General features: G+C 38.1%; 1 protein-coding gene and 1 pseudogene across 9 annotated transcripts in view; both read left to right on the top strand.

Annotated features, from left to right (window-relative positions):
• DPP8 (dipeptidyl peptidase 8) overlaps nt 1–19,580 on the top strand; it is a 71,870-nt gene extending 52,290 nt beyond the window's left edge. For 6 of the 9 annotated variants that reach the window (XM_059697775.1, XM_059697829.1, XM_059697783.1 and 3 more), the window contains 5 exons: nt 6,313–6,459; nt 7,654–7,806; nt 9,625–9,767; nt 10,797–10,908; nt 15,423–19,580. In XM_059697775.1, the coding sequence (XP_059553758.1) occupies nt 6,313–6,459; nt 7,654–7,806; nt 9,625–9,767; nt 10,797–10,908; nt 15,423–15,545 (678 nt within the window). In that variant the 3' untranslated portion in view covers nt 15,546–19,580. Of the gene's footprint in view, nt 1–6,312; nt 6,460–6,858; nt 6,995–7,653; nt 7,807–9,624; nt 9,768–10,796; nt 10,909–15,422 lie in introns of those variants that run through there. The other 3 variants (XM_059697821.1, XM_059697811.1, XM_059697848.1) reach the window with 3 other exon arrangements.
• LOC132224920 (small nucleolar RNA SNORA38) lies at nt 5,674–5,796 on the top strand (annotated as a pseudogene).
• Nucleotides 19,581–19,959: the final 379 nt, after the last annotated feature.

Raw genomic sequence — 19,959 nt, forward strand, 5'->3', positions numbered from 1 at the left:
AATTACAGTCTGATGGACAATCCCATTTCTGGTGTATATTCAAAGCGATATGTGAACAGACACTTGCATTCCAACGTCCATTGCAGTGTTACTCATAGTAGTGAACAGGTAGAAGCAACCCCCAGTATCCATTGACAGATGAATGGGTAAACAAAATGTGGTACATGATAGAATATTATATAGCCTTAAAAATATGTAACATGGATGAACCTTGAGGACATTGTGCTAACTGAAATAAGCCAGACACAAAACGACAAATATTGTATTATTCTACTTGTATGAGGCACCTAAATAAGCAAATTCATAGAAACAAAGTAGAAGTTGTCAGGGATTGAGGGAGAAATAGGAAGTTCTATTTAATAGGTATGGAGGGAGTTTCTGGTTGGGATGATAAAAAAGTTGTGGAAATGGATAGTGGTAATGGTTGCACAACAGTGTGAATGTACTTAATGCCACTGAACTGTACACTTAAAATGGCTGAAATGATCATTTTTTAAAAATATATTTTTATTGATTTCAGAGAGGAAGGGAGTGGGAGGGAGAGAGAAATATCAGTGATGAGAGAGAATCATTGATTGGCTGCCTCCTGCATGTCCCCTACTGGGTATTGAGCCTGCAACCTGGGCATGTGCCCTTGACCAGAATCGAACCCGGGACCCTTCAGTCCCCGGGCCAACACTCTATCCACTGGGCCAAACTGGCTAGGACCAAAATAATAAATTTTATGTTATGTATATTTTACATAATAAAAAAAAATCTTAGTGCAATTTAAAAAATTGTTTGTTTGGAATACTTTATGAACACAATTGGAGTCTTTGGGGGTTTTCTATATGCAGTATCATGTCATGACAGTTTTACTTCTTCTTTTCCAATTTGGATGCCTTTTATTTCTTCTTGTCTGATCGCTATGGCTAGCACTTCCAGTGCGATGTTGAACAGGAGTGGTGAAAGTGGTCATCCCTGTCTTGTTCCTGTTTTTAGGGGAAATGGCTTTAGTTTTTGCCCATTGAGTATGATGTTGGCTATAGGTTTGTCATATATAGCCTTTATCATGTTGAGATATACTTCCTCTATTCCCACTTTGCTAAGGTTTTTATCAAAAATGGGTGTTGAATTTTGTCGAATGCTTTTTCTGCATCTATTGATATGATCATGTGATTTTTGTCTTTCAAATTGTTTATGTGATGTATCACATTTATTGATTTGCGAATATTGTACCAGCCTTGCATCTCTGGAATAAATCCCACTTGATCATGGTACATGATCTTTTTAATATATTGCTGGATGCAATTTTGCTAATATTTTGTTGAGGATTTTAGCATCTATGTTCAGGGATATTGGCCTGTAATTCTCTTTCTTTGTAATGTCTTTATCTGGTTTTGGAATTAATTACTGCCTCTATTTCATCAGTTGTTGTTCAGGTTTTTTGATTCTTCCTGATTTAGTTTTGGGAGATTGTATTTTTCTAAGAATTTGTCTATTTCATCCAACTTGTCCAGCTTGTTGGCATATAGTTGTTCATAGTATTTTCTTACAATCCTTTGTATCTCTGTGGTGTCAGTGGTTAATTCTCTACTTTCATTTCTGATTTTATTTATTTGGGTCCTCTCTCTTTGTTTCTTGATGAGTCTGGCTAATGGTTTATCAATTTTGTTTAGCCTTTCAAAGAACCAGCTCTTGGTTTCATTGATTCTTTGTATTATTTTTTTAGTCTCTGTGTTATTTATTTCTGCTCTAATCTTTATTATTTCATTTCTTCTACTTACTGTAGGCTTTTCTTGTTTTTCTCTTTATAGTTCTTTAAGTTGTAGGGTTAAATAGTTTATTGGTGATTTTTTGTTTTTTGAGGTTGCCTGTAGTGTGCTATGAACTTCCCTCTCAGGACTGCTTTTGCTATGTCCCAGAGATTTTGGGTTGTTGTGTGTTCATTTTCATTTGTTTCCAGGAAGTTTTTTTATTTCTTTCTTGATCTCATTGGTAACCCAGTCTTTGTTTAATAACATGCTATTTAGTCTCCATGTGTTTGAATGTTTTTGGGCGTTTTTACGTAGTTGATTTCTAATTTCATTCCACTGTGATCTGAGATGATGCTTGATATGATTTCAGTCTTCTTGAACTTGTAGAGACTTGTTTTGTGTCATAACATGTCATCTATCTTTGTGAATGATCCATGTGCACTTGAGAAGAATGTATATTCTGCTACGTTGGGGTGAAATGTTCTATAAATGTCAATTAAATCCATCTGATCCAGTGTGTCTTTTAGAATCTCTGTTTCCTTGTTAAGTTTTTGTCTGGAAGATCTATCCAGTGAAGTCAGAGGAGTGTTAAAGTCCCCTGCTACGACTGTATTGTTGTCGATCTCTCCGTTAAAGTCCTCCAGAAGTTTTTTTATATATGTAGGTGCTCCTATATTAGGTGCATATATGTTTGTTGGATTGATCCCTTTAGTATTATGTAGTGACCTTTGTTGTCTCTTGTAATAGCCTTCATTTTAAAGTCTATTTTGTCAGATATGAGCATTGCTAAAATGTTTTTCCATCCCTTCACTCTCATCCTGTGTGTCTTGTTTTGAGGTGGGTCTCTTGTAGACAGAATATACTGGTAGTTGGATCATGTTTTTATATCGATTCAGCTACCCTATGCCTTTTGATTGGAGCATTTAATCCATTTACATTTAGGGTTATTACTGATAGGTACTTATTTATTGCCATTTTAACACATTAAGTGCCCAGCCTGTTTTGTCTTCCAGACGGAAAGTATAGTGTCAGTCACCGGTGACTGGGTGCTTAACGTGTTAATTCTGTATGGCTAGGTTTCTCTCTCTGTTTCTTCTTCTCATTACAGCAATCCCTTTAGCATTTCTTATAATGCTGGCTTGGTGGTGATGTACTCCTTTAGCCTTTTTTGTCTGGGAAGCTCCTTATTTGACCGTCTATTTTGAATGATAGCCTTGCTGGATATAGTAATCTTGGTCTCAGATCCTTGCTTTCCATTACTTTGAGTACTTCATGCCATTCCCTTCTGGCCTTTGGAGTTTCTGAGGAGAAATCAGGTGTCAGCCCTATGGGAACTCCTTTGTAGGTAACAGTTTTCTCTTGCTGCCTTTAAGATTCTCTCTTTGTCTTTAATTTTTGGCATTTTAATTATGTGTCTGGGCATGGGCCTGTTTGGGTTCTTCTTGTTTGGGGTTCTCTGTGCCTCCTGCACTTGTGTGACTTTTCCCTTTACCAGGTTAGGGAAGTTTTCTGCCATTATTTCTTTAAACACCTTCTTTATGCCTTTCTCCCTTTTTGCCTCTTTTGGCATACCTGCTATTCTAATACTGTTATGTTTCACATTGTCCTACAGCTCCCTTAAGCTGTCCTCCTGTTTTTTTATTGTTTTTTTCTTTTTGGTTTTCTGATTGAGTGATATTTTCAACTCTGTCTTCTAATTCACTGATTTTTATCCTCGGCTTCCCCTAATCTGCTGTGTATTCCTTCTAATGTGTTATTTATTTTGTGTTATGTCATTCTTTATCTCAGACTGTTCTTTTTTCATAGTTACTATATCTTTCTTCATGCTGTTGAGCATTTTTACCATCATTATTCTGAACTCTGATCCAGATAAATTTTTTATCTCTGCTTTATTTATCTCTTCTTCTGGAGAATTCTCTAGTTCTTTCATTTGGGGGTTGTTTCTTTGTCTCTTCATTTTGGCTTTCCATTTGGGTTTGTGACTGTGTATTAGGTAGATCCTCTACACCTCTCTGTGAACTCAACTGTACTTTCTTGCACTTATAGAAACAATTCCTTTCTCAAAGTGTTCCTTAGAAACATTCAAATTTGGTGAGGCCATAGGAGAAGCTGACATTCAGTTTGCAGGGAGATTTCCCTAGGAGACTTTCCATGGTAGAATGCCTCTGGCACTTCAACCCACAGGGAAATCAGTTCATCCTCTTGCTGGATGACTCCATTTGAGTTTATTACGAAAAGGCTCCTTTCTAATGGCACATAATAGCCTTGTGAAACTTGATTAAATCATGTCAGTGACCCATGTTTGATTTTGGTGTGTAGTCAGGTCAGAGTGTCACAATTCAAGGCCTGGCCAGCATGGCTCAGTGTTTGAGTGTCAACCTATGAACCAGGAGGTCACGGTTTGATCTAGACAGTGAGGATACCGCAGCGCACAACTCAGACTAATGATCCACCCTTATAAAGCTTAATGAGGAAAATAACAAGTAGACACAAAATATATATTACTTCATAAATGGAAGGCTATGAATAATAGTTCGGAAAGAGGATGGCAAAATCACTAAAATGGAAGTTGCAATAGGAAGGTAAGGAAAAGTCTCTACAGAGGATGAGAAAGAATGAGCCACATTAAAGATCTAAGGGAAGTGAAGTCAGAGAAATTGCCAAAGGCCAGACAATGTAGAGTCTCAAAGGCAATGGTAAGGAGTTTACCATTGGAGGGCGCTAAGCTACAAAATAGTAGCTGATTTACATTTTTAAAACATTGCTCTGCTACCTTATGAACAGACTATAGGGGGACAAGAATAGAAACAGGAAGACCAGTTTGACAGTTGTTACAGTGGTACTGACGTCCAAATGTTCAAAACGAGAAGATTTTCTACACCTCCCACCCCAATCGAACCCAATAAATTCTCGGTAGCTATTTATTGAGGGGAGGTAGTGTTGATTCTTATTTTAATTGATTTTTTAGAAAGAGAGTAACATCAGTTTGTTGTTCCACTTGCTTATGCATTCATTGGTTGATTCTTTTAGGTGCTCTGACCAGGAATCAAACCTGCAACCTTGGCATATGGGGACAACACTCAAACCAGTTGAGCTATCTAGCCAGGGCCAATGTTGATTCTTGTTTAACTCCTGACTGACTTGGCTTTCCCATTGGTATCAGCCAGAGAAAACTTCTTTCTCATTTGCCAGGACTTTTTTTTTTTTTTTAAATATATTTTTATTGATTTTTTACAGAGAGGAAGGGAGAGAGATAGAGAGTTAGAAACATCGATGAGAGAAACATCGATCAGCTGCCTCCTGCACATTTCCTACTGGGGATGTGCCCGCAACCCAGGTACATGCCCTTGACCGGAATCGAACCTGGGACCTCTCAGTCCGCAGGCTGACGCTCTATCCACTGAGCCAAACCGGTTTCGGCTGCCAGGACTTTTTTGTTGTTGTTTAATATCTATCTAGTGTCCACCAAACCTTGACCTTCTGTAATTTTCTTCCCACTAATTAAAGTCCTCTTTTCACTAGATAGTTTATTCCTGGTGAAACACAAAGCTACATTTAATTTCCCAGTCATTTTTATGTATAGTTTTTGGGCAATAAAGGTATTTAAGAATTATTCTGCCCTTTGCACTGATTTTTGTAATAGGGAAAAAGTACCTAGACTAATCACAGTATTTTATTAAAATACTAAGTTTTCCTACTACTGGTCAAAGATAATCCCAGAAGAGATAGGTAGGGAAGAAAAATGATCTATTTATCCTCGTCTCTACCATTTGACACAGTTCTTCAGGGTAGAAGTAATCATTTTAGTAACTTTGTCTATGGGGTAGGTTAAATCTCTTGTCTTATATGTAATTAATATCTAGGTTATAGTTTTAAAATCATTAGTTGCTCAGTAATTGCCCTGAATTAACTATGAAGTTAAGAAAGAAAAGAAGTACCCTCCTACCTAAAACCATGTCAGTCTTTGGATACGTAAGATTTGGAGGCAAAGAAATGTGGACTTGGAGAAATCTGAGTCCAGCTTGCTCCCTGCAGGCTCAAGATCAACCATCCCACATAGAAGAAAAAGAACAGAAAGAAGAGCCTGACTGGCGTGGCTCAGTGGCTGAGCATAGACCCCTGAACCAGTTCAATTCCAGGTCAAAACACAAACCCAGTGTGCGGGCTTGATCCCCAGTGTGGTGCGTGTAAGAGGCAGCCGATCAGTGATTCTTTCTCATCATTGATGTTTCTCTCTCTCTCTCTCTCTCTTCTTTTCCCTTCCTCTCTGAAATCAATAAAAATACATTAAAAAAGAAAAAAGAAGCAACATAAACATGACAAGATTTAAGTTAATTTAAAAATAAATGGAGGGGGGAAAGAGTTGTAATCAGTGGGCATTAAGTCTCAGTTAAACCAGATGAATAAGTTCTAGAGATCTTCTGTACAACATTGTCCTATAATTGATACTATATTATTTTAAAGGCAAAATAATGTTATAAATTTAAGCTTTCTACTTTTCACAGTGTCCTGCTTCTATTATGCTTTTGTATGCTACCATATAATAAATTTCACTGAAGTTGTATTTCTTCCTCAGGTGCAGTTGGTGAATAATCGGTTTAAAGGAGTCAAGTATTTCCGTTTGAATACTCTAGCCTCCCTGGGTTATGTGGTTGTAGTGATAGACAACAGGGGATCCTGTCATCGAGGGCTTAAATTTGAAGGCGCCTTTAAATATAAAATGGTGTGTGAACATACAAACATTTTTCTTTCAAAGACACATTTTCTGGTGCATTGTTTGGTGTGAAATCCCAGAGAGAGAGTCGGGGGAAGGGGCTGTGAGTGAATGAGAGAGTGTGTGTGTTAGAGTTTGGGCGTGGGAGGGAAGATGCATCTTGATATTCACTAGGCTAGCTCGTATCTACTTGTATATAATTTTGGGGAGCTGAGATAGAACCACCTTTACATAGAAATAGCCTCTCTTCCTTTTTTGTATATCCAGCTTAGCCAGAAGGCAGCAACATTTAGCTTTCAGCATCCTGTACACTATTGAGAGGAATAATTGAGATTTGTTCTGTCCTCTGTGAGGAGAGAAACCAACTGGTTAGTGCCTTCCTTGTGACAAGCCTCTTTCTCTCTACAGGAAGCTTTAAATGCTACCTTTTAGAGATGCCCCATGTCCTTTCTGCTGCTTTGGGAAATGATGAGAATCCGATGTTCCTTTTGCACAGTAAGGCAATTACTGTGTTTGCCAGTGTATTGGACATGCTGAGTAAGACATGGGGATTTTCTCCCACAGCCAGTTCTTTGACCTTATGTTGTATTCTCATGTAAGTTTTTTGTTTTTATTTTTGTTTTTTGCTCAGTGAAGTGAGATTGTGTGCACTGGCAGGCCTAGTAATACAGACAGGGTGGAGGTGGTAGGAATTAAGACTTCATAGGACTTTAAAGAAATGGTATGTTCAGTTCTTAGAGGTATACTACGGGGAAACAGGAGGATAAGGCCTCAAGAGTGATTCCTTCGACTCTACTGCATTACATTTTAAAAAGGAGAAGTGAAATTAGTCAACCACTTAAGGGGGCTAATTTTTTGCCTTTGGGTATGGGAAGGCTTGTTACAAGGAAGATGCTGACTCTTAGCAGACAACAGAACAAATGGAACAAGTGGGAAATACTCATATGGTAAGGGACAGTTTGGGTTGCAGTAGGAAAGAAATTTATGACTAAGGGATAACTAAACTCTAGGGCAGACTAGCAACAGAAGCTATAGGCTCCTATCTCTAAATACAGTTTTTTAAAAAGTTTTTTGGGCAGTGAGTTCTAATCTAAAAAAAACTACAGGTATTTTTAATAACTTTTTTTTTTTTTAGCTTCAGAAGCACTCTTATAATGAGACTTTTATTCATTAATCAGTGAAATGTTCTCTCTTTTTTGACAGGGACAAATAGAAATTGATGACCAGGTAGAAGGACTCCAATATCTAGCTTCTCGATATGATTTCATTGATTTAGATCGTGTGGGCATCCATGGCTGGTCCTATGGAGGATATCTCTCCCTGATGGCATTAATCCAGAGATCAGATATCTTCAGGGTATGTGACTTCCTAATGCACTTCTTTTGGTAATAAGGATAGAATTTTCAGTAAATTGAGGATATAAGAAAATGATGATTTTTCTGAAGTTTTACAAAGTTGGCATTATTATGGAATGTTAGGATTTCTGTGGGGTTTTTTTGTTTGTTTGTTTTGCTTGTTAATCCTCATCTAAGGATTTTTTTCCCCCCTGTTGATTTCTGGAGGGAGTGGGAGAGAGGAAGGAGGGGGAGAGAGAAAAAAAACACATGGACATGACAGAGACACATTGATTGGTTGCCTCCCCCACATGCTGCTACTGGGGCTAAGGAACCTGCAACCGAGGTATGTGAACTTGACCAGACATTGAACCCTCGACTCTTTAGTCCTCGGGCGATGCTGTAACCACTGAGAAAACTGGCCAGAGTGGTTTTTGTATTTTAATAGCAATGTGAGATAATAGAAATATCTGTCAACTTGTGTATCCATATGAGCTGTATATTTACATGTTGGCTATTTTTTTAAAAACCACTTGTCCGCCTAGTTGGTTTGGCTCAGTGGATAGAGCGTCGGCCTGTGGACTGAAGGGTCAATTCTGGTCAAGGCCACATGTCTGGGTTGCGCACTTGATCCCCAGTGTGGGGCGTGTAGGAGGCAGCTGATCGATGATTCCCATCATTGATGTTTCTATCTCCCTCTCCCTTCCCCTCTGAAATCAATAACAATATATTTTAAGAAAAAAGATGCTAACAGTTGGTAAGGGAGTGGGAATTATGAGTAGTGGGTTTTTTTATATAGGGTAGGGCAAAAGTAAGTTTACAGTTCATATGAAAAATAAAACAATCATTAATAAATAATAATATAAGAATAAACTGTTTTATGTACTCATAACTATAAACCTACTTTTGTCCACCCTTTATTTCAATAACATGATTTTATTTTATAGTGAAAAGTAATTTTTACTTTTAAGAATAAATATGGCCCTGGCCGGTGTTGCTAAATGATTAGAACATCAGCCCACTCATGGAAGGGTCACAGGTTTGATTCCCAGTCAAGGGCACATGCCTGGGTTGCGGGTTCGACCCCTGGCCCCAGTTAGGGCTCATGCTGTAGGCAACCAATGTTTCTTTCTTTCTCTCTCTCCTCTTTCCCTCCCTTCCGCTCTTCTACTCTCTCTAAAAAAGTCAATGAAAAATAATATCCTCAGATGAGGATTAACAAAAAAATTTTTTTTAAATGATAAGGTTTTATTTTGTTTTAATGTATATTCAGTTAATCTTTATAATAACCACAAGGTGAACTCTGAAAACTATCATAATTTCTCCAGGTTTATAGCTGTCAAGAACATAATTATAATATTTAAATATAGAAGTGTGTGTGGGAACCTTAAAATGAGATAACTATTGCTTAAATATATTTCATTTATTTAAATTCTGTACTGCCAACAGAAGCTTAAAAAAAAAAAAAAGATTGTTTTTTTCTATATAAAGCTGACACTTCTAGCACATTTTTCTCCAGTGGCAGGAATGAGTTTATACTGAGGCATTCATATGTTCTAGTTCAGTCTACCCTTTTAACAAACATGTTATATTTCAACTAGCCCATATTAAGGGTTTGGTATGCAGCATGCCTATGGAACAAAACGTTAATTGACTCACAAAGTATCAAGTTCTTGACCTTGGCACTCCACTTTGGTTTTTTGAGTGTCCTGAGACCATGTAGCTCCAGTAGTGGAGCTAAAGCCGAATGATAATATTAGCCTATTAACTTGCAGTTAAAACCTCTTTGCTAGCCATTCTTTTCTGGACCACACTTGACTATCACTATTGTCGTGTGCAGGTTGCTATTGCTGGAGCCCCAGTCACTCTGTGGATCTTCTATGATACAGGCTACACAGAACGTTACATGGGTCACCCTGACCAAAATGAACAGGGCTATTACTTAGGATCTGTGGCCATGCAAGCAGAAAAGTTCCCCTCTGAGTAAGTTCAAGCTTTTAAAAAAATTAAGATTATAAATTTAAAATTTTATTTAATAGTAATGAAAACTATAGATACTGTAACCAAGACCAATATTTTATAGAATACTAATATGGCATGGGTGATTCTCAAAGCTGAATTATAGGCCATTTCCTATCATTTGTGTGTGGGTTTTTATTTATTTATTTATATTTGAAGCAGTTTGCTTGTGCTATAAAAGAAGTTTAAGTGCACTACTATTTAAGGTGGAAAAATTTTTATTTCTGCATTATTTTACAAATAATGTTTATGATTTTTCATTTTCTGGGGACATGCCATTATTATTGACGAGAGGCCTGGTGCACGAATTTGTGCAGCAGTGGGGTCCCTTGGTCTGGCCTGTGGGATCGGGCCGAAACCGGCTCTCCAATATTCCCCAAGGGGTCCCAGATTGCAAGAAGGCACAGGCCAGGCTGAGGGACCCCACCGGTGCACGATCAGGGTCGGGGAGGGATGCGGAAGGTTGGCCAGCCGGGGAGGGACTGCAGGAGGGTTCCAGGGTGTGTCCGGCCCATCTCGCTCAGTCCTGATGGGCCAGACCCCAGCCGCAAGCTTACCTACCAGTCAGAGTGTCTGCCCCCTGGTGGTCAGTGCACATCATAGTGACTGGTTGACCGATCGACTCTCTGCCCCCTGATGGTCAGTGCATGTCATAGCAAGCAGTTGAGCGTCCTTAGCATATCATTAGCATATTACGCTTTGATTGGTTGAATGGATGACCAGACACTTAGCATATTACATATTAGGCTTTTATTATATAGGATGTGTGCTAATATCTTAATAGCAAATTGTACAATGTTCTTTTTATTTTTTAAATCTTTCATACACGTGGCATCTGGTTAATATTTTACAAATATATTAATATTGAAAATGTTGAATCCTTGTTCTACAGTATAAGGAGGTTAGCATAGGTAATTGTGATTAGTTTAAAGGAGCTAAGTGGTTTTCTCAAACTCTATTTTGCCTAATCCTCTGATGTTTCCATTTATCCAGACCAAATCGTTTACTGCTCTTACATGGATTCTTGGATGAGAATGTCCATTTTGCACACACCAGTATATTATTGAGTTTTTTAGTGAGGGCTGGAAAACCATATGATTTACAGGTAAGTTTTTCTACATTTTTAAAATAAATAGTGATTAGTGTTTGATTACTTCAAAATACAATAAATTATGAAGTAAGGCCTAATTTCCAGCTGTGACCATTCTTTGTTTAAGAGAACTAAAGTAATAGGCCTAGTTAATAGTACCCCTAGTTGGATAAAAATTAAGATTCTGTTGAAGTCAAGCTGAAGACTGGCCTATTGGATTCCATGATGTGTGTATCTGTATCTGCTTTCAGTTTGTAATCATGGGAAAGATGGCAGGAGTCCATTTCTGTCCTCCTTTGATTTTCTTCTTCCCCTTGGAAGGGTGAGGAAATGTTACTTAATTACATTGTTGTGCAAAGGAGTTTTAGGACCTGATTGCATGGTCTTTTTATATATATGATTTTTTATTGATTTCAAAGAGGAAGGGAGAGGGAGAGAGAGATAGAAACATCAGTGATGAGAGAGAATCATTGATTGGCTGTCTCCTGCACACCCCCTATTGAGGATCAAGCCCACAATCCAGACATGTGCTCTTGACCAGAATCGAACCTAGGACACTTCAGTCTGCAGGCCAGTGCTCTGTCCATTGAGCCAAACCAGCTAGGGCTACATGGTCTTTTATTTTAATTTTATATTGATATTAGAGTAGAAACCAGAAAGTTTTTACACACCTTCATTGCTCCATTATTCAAATAAAAAGGTTTTAAGAAAAACTCCTCCTCCTTTCTTACACAGATTATATGCTCATAAGAAATGAAAAATATTACTTTTTCCTTTTTTGTTTCAGTAGGTAAACTATGAGGTAGAGCAGCAACTATCAATCATTTTGGTCCCCTTTACATATCAGCTTTTGTTTATGTGGTTTATGTCTATCAGTATTTCTTGTATAAGATATTAATACTATTAAAAATATTAAGCCTTGGCTGGTGTGGCTCAGTTGGTTAGAGCGTCATCCTGTGCACCAAAAGGTTGCTGATTAAATTCCTGGTCAGAGCACATACCCAGGATGTGGGTTTGATTCCCATTTGGGGTGCGTACAGGAAGCTATCCATCAGATGTATCTCCCTCACATCGATGTTTCTCTCTCTCTCTCTCTCTCCCTCCCTCTCTTCCTCCCTCCCTCCTCCCCCCATCCCCCCTTCCTCTCTCTAAAATCAACTTTTAAAAATTGTTTTAATTTAAAATATTTATTTAAAGTTATTACATGTTAACGAAAATTACATTTTTATAGGAGAGGGGAGATAATGTCTCGCTTAATAAGGAAGACACCTGGATTTTCATAGCTACTTCCAATGCAGTCTGTTGTGAAATGTTTTGGCTAAAGTATGTGAAGAAAATTCAGCTTACAGAATATATATTTAAGAAATGGGAGGTTTAGAGTTTTCAGATAATTGTGGTTATTCTTCTTTGGTACCACAAAACTGGACAAATGGTAATTTCTTAACAGTGGAATCTGAGCCATATCTATAAACTTTTCATACTCTGTTACATTATCATCTGTTGGATCTTGTACTTCAAATGGATTTTTTACCATGCATTGGTCATCTGGAAAATTCTGGTTCACTGTGTATTGCCAATCTTCTGAATGTTGACTCATTTAATTATATAGTATTTTAAAACTCACATGAAAATTCTACTGATCTCATCAGAAAAGTCTCTTAAGTGCATATTGGGAAGCTCATGAACTAGTAGTGGTAGATGTAAGTTTTCCAAAATTTTAATTTTCTCTTAACAAAATTTATCATTGGCGCCTGCCTTTGTGGCTCAAGGTGGTTGAGTGTCATCCCATGGACTCAACCCATCACACTCTGTGGCCCAGCAGTTGAGAGTCAGCCTATGAACCAGGAGGTCATGGTTCGATTCCCAGTCAGGGCACATGCCTGGGTTTTGTGTTCGATCTTCGGGGGGGCGAGGGGCAGGCGTGCAGGAGGCAACTGATCGGTGTGTTTCTCTATCAGTATTTCTATTTCTTTCCCTTCCTCTCTCTGAAATCAGTAAAAATATTAAAAGGAAAAAAAGGCAAAAAAGGAATATGTACAACACCAACAACAAATTTATCATCAGCAACAAACACTGTCAGTGTTATCATTGAAGTGACCAAGATCACTTCATTCATTTTTGAGAAAATGTTTGCCAGATACCCAAGTCTGAATCATCATAATTGTCAGCCATTCTTCCATGTTAAAAAGTGGCAGTTAGAGCCGAAACCGGTTTGGCTCATGGATAGAGCATCGGCCTGTGGACTGAAGGGTCCCAGGTTCGATTCCGGTCAAGGGCATGTACCTGTGCTGCGGGCACATCCCCAGTGGGAGATGTGCAGGAGGCGGCTGATCGATGTTTCTCTCTCATCGATGTTTCTGACTATCTCTCTCCCTTCCTCTCTGTAAAAAATCAATAAAATATATTTTTAAAAAAAGTGGCAGTTAGAAAGTGGCAGTTCAGCTCGCAACTCAGTTGCACACATTGATTGTTTTTCTTGAGACATCTGATAGAAGTAATTTATGCGTTCTTTCCATTTCATCACACAGAATATTAAAAAGAAATCTACTCAAGGGTTGCAATTTAAGAAAATTTATTTCTAATTTTTTTGAGACTTAAGTAAAATTGGCATTTTTCCTTTTTACTGCAATTATGTGGTGGTGAAAAATACTATGACTTCTAATACAATTTAATGTCATTGCCTTGATTAATACTAAGGCACCAGCACTATTACCATTGCTTTTGCATTACCAAAACAAATGCCAACCCAGGAAATAAAGGCAAATAATACTTCAGTATTATTCTGAAAGTAGTTTGTGTGTCTCTTGAAAGGGTGTTTGAGGATCTAAGAAGTCTGCAGACCACACTTGAAGAACCATTGGTCTACACATAAATCCTGTAAGCTTAGTGGTATATAGGGAATTATAAAAAGAAGAGAGAGTCTTTAACCCATTTTAAGTTTATTCTTATATATGCTGTAAGAAGGTTGTGTCATTTGTTTGCATATTTATTGCATGTATCTGTCCAATTTCCCCAACACCATTTATTGTATAGACTGTCTTTACCCCACTTATGGGTATATTAGAGGCCCAATGCATGAAATTCGTGTGGGTCGGGGGAGGGGGGGAACCTCTTGGTTTTAGTTTAGAAACCTCTTGCAATCCGGGACCCCTCGGGGGATGTCCGACTGCCTGTTTATTGGGCCTAAACCGGCAGTCAGACATCCCTCTCACAATCTGGCACTGCTGGCTCCTAACCGCTCACCTGCCTACCTGCCTGATCGCCCCTAACCACTCTGCCTGCCTGCCTGATTGCCCCTAACCCCTCTGCCTGCCTGCCTGATTGCCCCTAACTGCCTCTGCCTGATTGCCCCTAACTGCTTGCCTGCCTGCCTGCCTGATTGCCCCTAACCACTCTGCCTGCCTGTCTGATCTCCCCTGACCGCCTCTGCCTCGGCCCCCACCGTGGTGGCTTCATCTGGAAGGACGACTGGAATGACGTCTGGAAGGTTGTTCGGCTGTCCAGTCTAATTAGCATATTATGCTTTTATTATTATAGATATTTGAAGAAACCCAAAACACTAACTCAAAAGAATATATGCACCCCTATGTTCATTGCAGTGTTATTTACAATAGCCAAGCTATGGAAGCAACCTAAGTGCCCATCAATAGACAAGTGGATAAAAAAGCTATGGTACATATATACAATGGAATATTACTTGGCCATAAAAAAGAATGAAATCTTACCATTTGCAACAGCGTGGATGGACCTAGAGGGTATTATGCTAAGTGAAATAAGTCAGACATATAAAGATAAAATACCAAATGATTTCCACTTATATGTGGACTCTAAAGAGCAAAATAAACAAAATAGAAGCACACTCATAGCTACAGAGATCAGACTGATGGTTGCCAGAGGGGAGGGTGGGTTGGGCGGCTGGGTGAAAAAGGTGATGGGATTGAGAAGTATAAATTGGCAGTCACAAAATAGTCATGGGGATATAAAGTACAGCATGGGAAATATAATCAATAACATTGCAATAACTGTGTAACATGCCAGGTGGGTTCTTGAAATATTGGGGTTGTAAAGTATATGATCATCTAGCCACTGTGCTGAACATCTAAAACGAATTTAAAATAACATTGGGCCCAAACCGGTTTGGCTCAGTGGATAGAGCGTCGGCCTGCGGACTGAAAGGTCCCAGGTTCGATTCCGGTCAAGGGCATGTGCCTGGGTTGCGGGCATATCCCCAGTAGGAGATGTGCAGGAGGCAGCTGATCGATGTTTCTCTCTCATCGATGTTTCTAACTCTCTATCTCTCTCCCTTCCTCTCTGTAAAAGATCAATAAAATATATTTAAAAAAAAAAATGATAACATTGAATGTAAACTGCAATTGAAAAATTAATTTAAAAAGAGGAGAGGGTCCTCTAGATAGGATGTATGTGTGTAATATCTTGGAGAGGGTATGCTTTATATTATTAATCCTGTTGAAATCTGTGGAAGGAGATGTATTATTAAGTTCTTATTTTTTGTTTTTGTTGTTGTTAAGATCTATCCTCAGGAGAGACACAGCATAAGAGTTCCTGAATCTGGAGAACATTATGAACTGCATCTTTTGCACTACCTTCAAGAAAACCTTGGATCACGTATTGCTGCTCTGAAAGTGATATAATTTTGACCTGTGTAGAACTCTGGTATACACTGGCTATTTAACCAAATGCGGGGGTTTAATCAATAGAAAGTATAGAATTGATCATCACATTTTGATACCTGCCACATAACATTTACTTCTGAAAGTATATTTGGTGCCATGCAGGCATCTACAGTTCATGGATAGTAATCTAATACTTTTAACCATACACACAGAAAATTGAATGACACGTATTTCTAAGGGACCCAGCAATATTTTGAGAATTACTGAAAGAAATAAGACATTAGCACTATGTATCCATATTACCTTTTTTTTTTTTTCACTTTTAATAGCATTATAAACCTCATGGACTTAATTAGTGTATTTTTACAGTATACTTCTGAGTTTGTAAAATATGACGATATTAGTGATTGGTTGGTTCAATTCCAGAATCTCTGACTAGTTACAGATTTGATAGCACTTAAATGTAATTGAATAGCTTAAGCTTCATCACTTGGGGTGTATCCAGCATGTTATGAACTAATCACTATGAAATCTATGACTTAACCAGTCATTAATGATTTTTCAAGGAAAACTTAGTGGCCTCTTAAAGACATATTTTGTTTCATTCATGCTCTGACCGGTTTTTAGCCAATTTTAACTGTACCTAGTATAAATAGTTCTCTTTGATGAAATGGCAGAGTGAGTTTTTCCTTTTCCTATATGTAGCATGTATTTAATTAGTCATATAATATTGATAATTATAGGCAAAAAATTTTTAATCAAATGATTAGAGCTTAAATATTTACTGGCAATTTATTTTCCTTTAGGAAAAGAAAAAAGTACACATTCACTTGTATTCAGAAAATGTAGTGGTGCCAGTTTCCATTGGGTATTTCCTTATTAAAATGTTCCAGGGTTTTAGAGAGAAGGAAAGGAACTTCAGTAGGGTGGGAGAGACTAGGGTGTGGAGAATGACAGGGAAAGGAGAAGGCGAGGAGGGTCTGCTCAAGGACTAAGAAGTATAATTTGACCAACAGTCCTCATGAAAAAGTCTGGAAAGTAAAATTTAAACTCCTAGAATGTTAAGGAAACCAGAATTTAAAAATTACTCTCTTTTTATATTTATAGACTATAATGTTATTCAGGAGAGGAAAAGTTCCTTAAGAGTTACTTTTATAATTCTAATTTTTTGTTACTTTCTTTTAGTTTAGAAACCTTACAAATTTAAACGATCTTGATCCTCTTTTAATTATTTGAGCATAATTTAGATATTGTGAGCTTAAAATAAAGAGGTTTCCAGAACAACCTCTTTACCATAAACTGATCCCCAACAAGCCATGTCTCTTTTTCAGTGTTCAAAGCCTAGAGCAGTTTCTTGAATGGCCATGGCATTTCCTGGGTTAGCTGGGCTGTCACAGAGCTCGTAGGCTTTCAGGTGCTGATTGGGATCTGTCCCCTAGAGTCTTGGGGTGCAGATGGGTTACATTGGAGCCAGTAATGGAGAAGGCACCCGAGTTTGACCCCGTTTATCACAGACCTCAGTGTTTGGAAAGTTGCTACAAGTATTTTGAAACAACGCTCTAAGGAAATTGGTGTGGTTTTTTTTCACACTCTCTCTCACCACTACACAGAGGAGATTTCTCCCATAGAGAGCACAGCCTCCATTAGTAAGAATGGTGACTGTGCATCAGAGGTGGGCTTGATCAGTGAGGGCCAGGTGGGAAGTGGGGGGAGTCCAGAAGGCAGATGACCTGTTGGTTCTGACCACGGGAAGGGGAAGGTTTTGCTGTTTGTGTATTTATACTGTATAATAGGTGCCACAATTCCCCCTTTTGTCTGTATATGTATTGACTTTCTTGTTTATGATATTTTCCCATGCGAAGATTTGTTTATATTTTTTCAATGTTAAATTAAATTGATTTGGGTAACTTCTCTTCCCCAAGAAAGTATTTTCCCACAAGACTTAAGTATATATCTGATGGTTGAAAGTGGTTTTGTTTGTGAACTAGTTGTCATCTAAGGATCTATCCTTATATAAATGTAGAAATGGTATGGACAGTGGCTTTTAGAACCTATTCATTTGAAGCCTCTTGCCCATTAAGACTGTTTTTTCAAAATAGCATCTCTTATTTTACCAAAACAAACCTTTAAAAACCGCATGCACTCTTGAATTCACAGGTTTTCCTTTTGCATCTTGCCTTCTCTTTTCCTTCTATCACAAGAAATGCTTCTGTTATAATTCCCAGTCACTTAAATGCCAATCTCCTTCTATAGAGGGAAAATACCTGACTGAAATCACTTGCAGAAAGAGAGCTTGACTAAATTTGTTTTAAACTGATGTGAAAAACATCATAGTCAATTCAAGCAATCAGTAGAAATATAACTAAAACTATTGGTCCCCTATTCAGAGGTAACAACTTAAAAGGCAGGAATATATAAAAGTAACAGCAGTTTTGATGAGATCCAAAAAGCACTAGGTTAAACATCAAATGGGGTTTTTGTAGGCTTGATAAAGGGGTGCACTTGATCAACCATTGGCAGGTATAGTTGCCTATGCATTGTTAAGCTAGTGGGTCTCAAAATCTAAAATTAATCTGGGACACTTAACTAAAAGAAATGGACGCTTGAACCCTACTCTTAGAGATTTGGACTTGGTTTATTTGGGCGGAGACCATGTATCTATATTTCTAAGGAGCTTTCCTGGTGGTTCTAGAACAAGCCATTGGTGGGCTGCTTTAAGAAACTGTTCTGTAGATAAGGGAGTTGGATTAAGAAAATAATGGTTAATTTTTACACTGGACTGATTTACAAGAACCTAAAATAATAGTCAAAACAGCTGCTTACCTGTGCTAACTATCAGTCCCTTCTCTCTAAAAGAAGCAGAAGGTATCATCAACTGTATCCCCTCTGTCTGGAGAGTCATTTTGGAATGAAGGTTTTCCCTCTATGCTGTTCCTGGCTCGTTTCCAAAGCCTCATACAAGAGGATGAAGTCACGGTGCATGCGTTACTTTTTAAAAGAATGAGATATAGATAATGATGCTTACTTTCTTTACTACTTGTTTTATTCCTCATGGAAGGTGTAGCCTACCTCTCTAACATCTTTCTCTCTTTGGTGGAATGATTCCTATAAGATCTCTTCTTATTATAGAATCATACATTTTCAAGCTATTACATCTTTGATATAATCTAATACTCTTTGTTAGAGGAGAAACCGACATATATAAAGAGAAGAATATATACCCATGGCCAGTTAGTGCTCAGTTGGTACTAGACTCCATCCAGATGTCCTGACTCATGGTAGTTAAATATGTAGAAAAGGCAAATTTTTAAAGAAGTATTTATTAATATATTCCTATGAAACATTTTAAAGATAACATAAAATGGTTAATTTTTCCATTCTAAAGTAAATGCTAAGCATGCTTATTAATGAAGCTGTACTTCTCATTAGTATATGACATTCTGAAGTTAATTAAAATTGCTATACTAAATGTGTCTTCCTTGGTGTAGTGGGGGGATTTGGGGATTGGGATATAGAGTGCTTGCTTAAGCCTAGGAGCCCAACTTAGAGCTATTTGAAGTAAGAGACATGGCCCTATGTACACTAAGATGTGTGAGTGTCCATTCCTGGCAGACATAAAGGAATAAGGAAACTTAACTTCCACTTTCCAACCCTCCCGGCCTCACTGATCATCCTGCAGCCTAAAATACGGAGACATGTCAGTGCAAGGTGCTGGCTCCTGCTTGCTTGTCAAGAGCCAGCTCTAGGTAATTTTTTCAGAAGTCCCTTACAGACAGAGAAAAAGTAGTGTTCATGTGTTTGTTTTTAAATAACCCAAATACAAATTTTGTTTGTATTCAGCACAATTGGAGTTCAGGTCTTTAATTTTAGAACATAAAGTGCCTGCTGTTTTAAGCATTGACTTGTACAAAAAGAATTGCATGTCTCACACCAGTAAGTTTATGGGTTTTCTCATTTTCAGCTACATAGCTTTTAATCATGTAAAGCAAAACATTAGTTTTGTCGCATTTTATTACAGGTTCGTTGTTGCAATAAAGATGCTGCTAAAATTAATTGATGTAAAGGTTCCTTTTTCCCCTGTTCCCCATTTGTACAATGTTGCCTTGATTAGTGACAACTGTGGAGTGATGAATACACATGAACAAGGTCATGTGCTTGCAGTGGAGAAGGGAGACTGTTGGTGATTACATGGAGCTTCTAATCCTATAAACACAAACCAAAGGGAGGTGTGCAGAGATTGCTTTGTACCTGCAAGTAGTTCCCAGCACCAGCAGTTAGTACTGCCTGGGGAGGTGGAGCTTGGAGCCAGTGATTGGCATATCCTCCCAGAGCAGCTAGCTGTGAGTTTCTTGGAAATGCCACTCAGGATTGATAGTGGTTTCTGCACATTCCCTGGGAAATTTTAAGGGAGTTCAGTGTAATGCTTTTTTCA

This window comes from Myotis daubentonii, chromosome 1 (assembly GCF_963259705.1).
Source record: "Myotis daubentonii chromosome 1, mMyoDau2.1, whole genome shotgun sequence".
Taxonomy (NCBI): Eukaryota; Metazoa; Chordata; class Mammalia; order Chiroptera; family Vespertilionidae; genus Myotis; species Myotis daubentonii.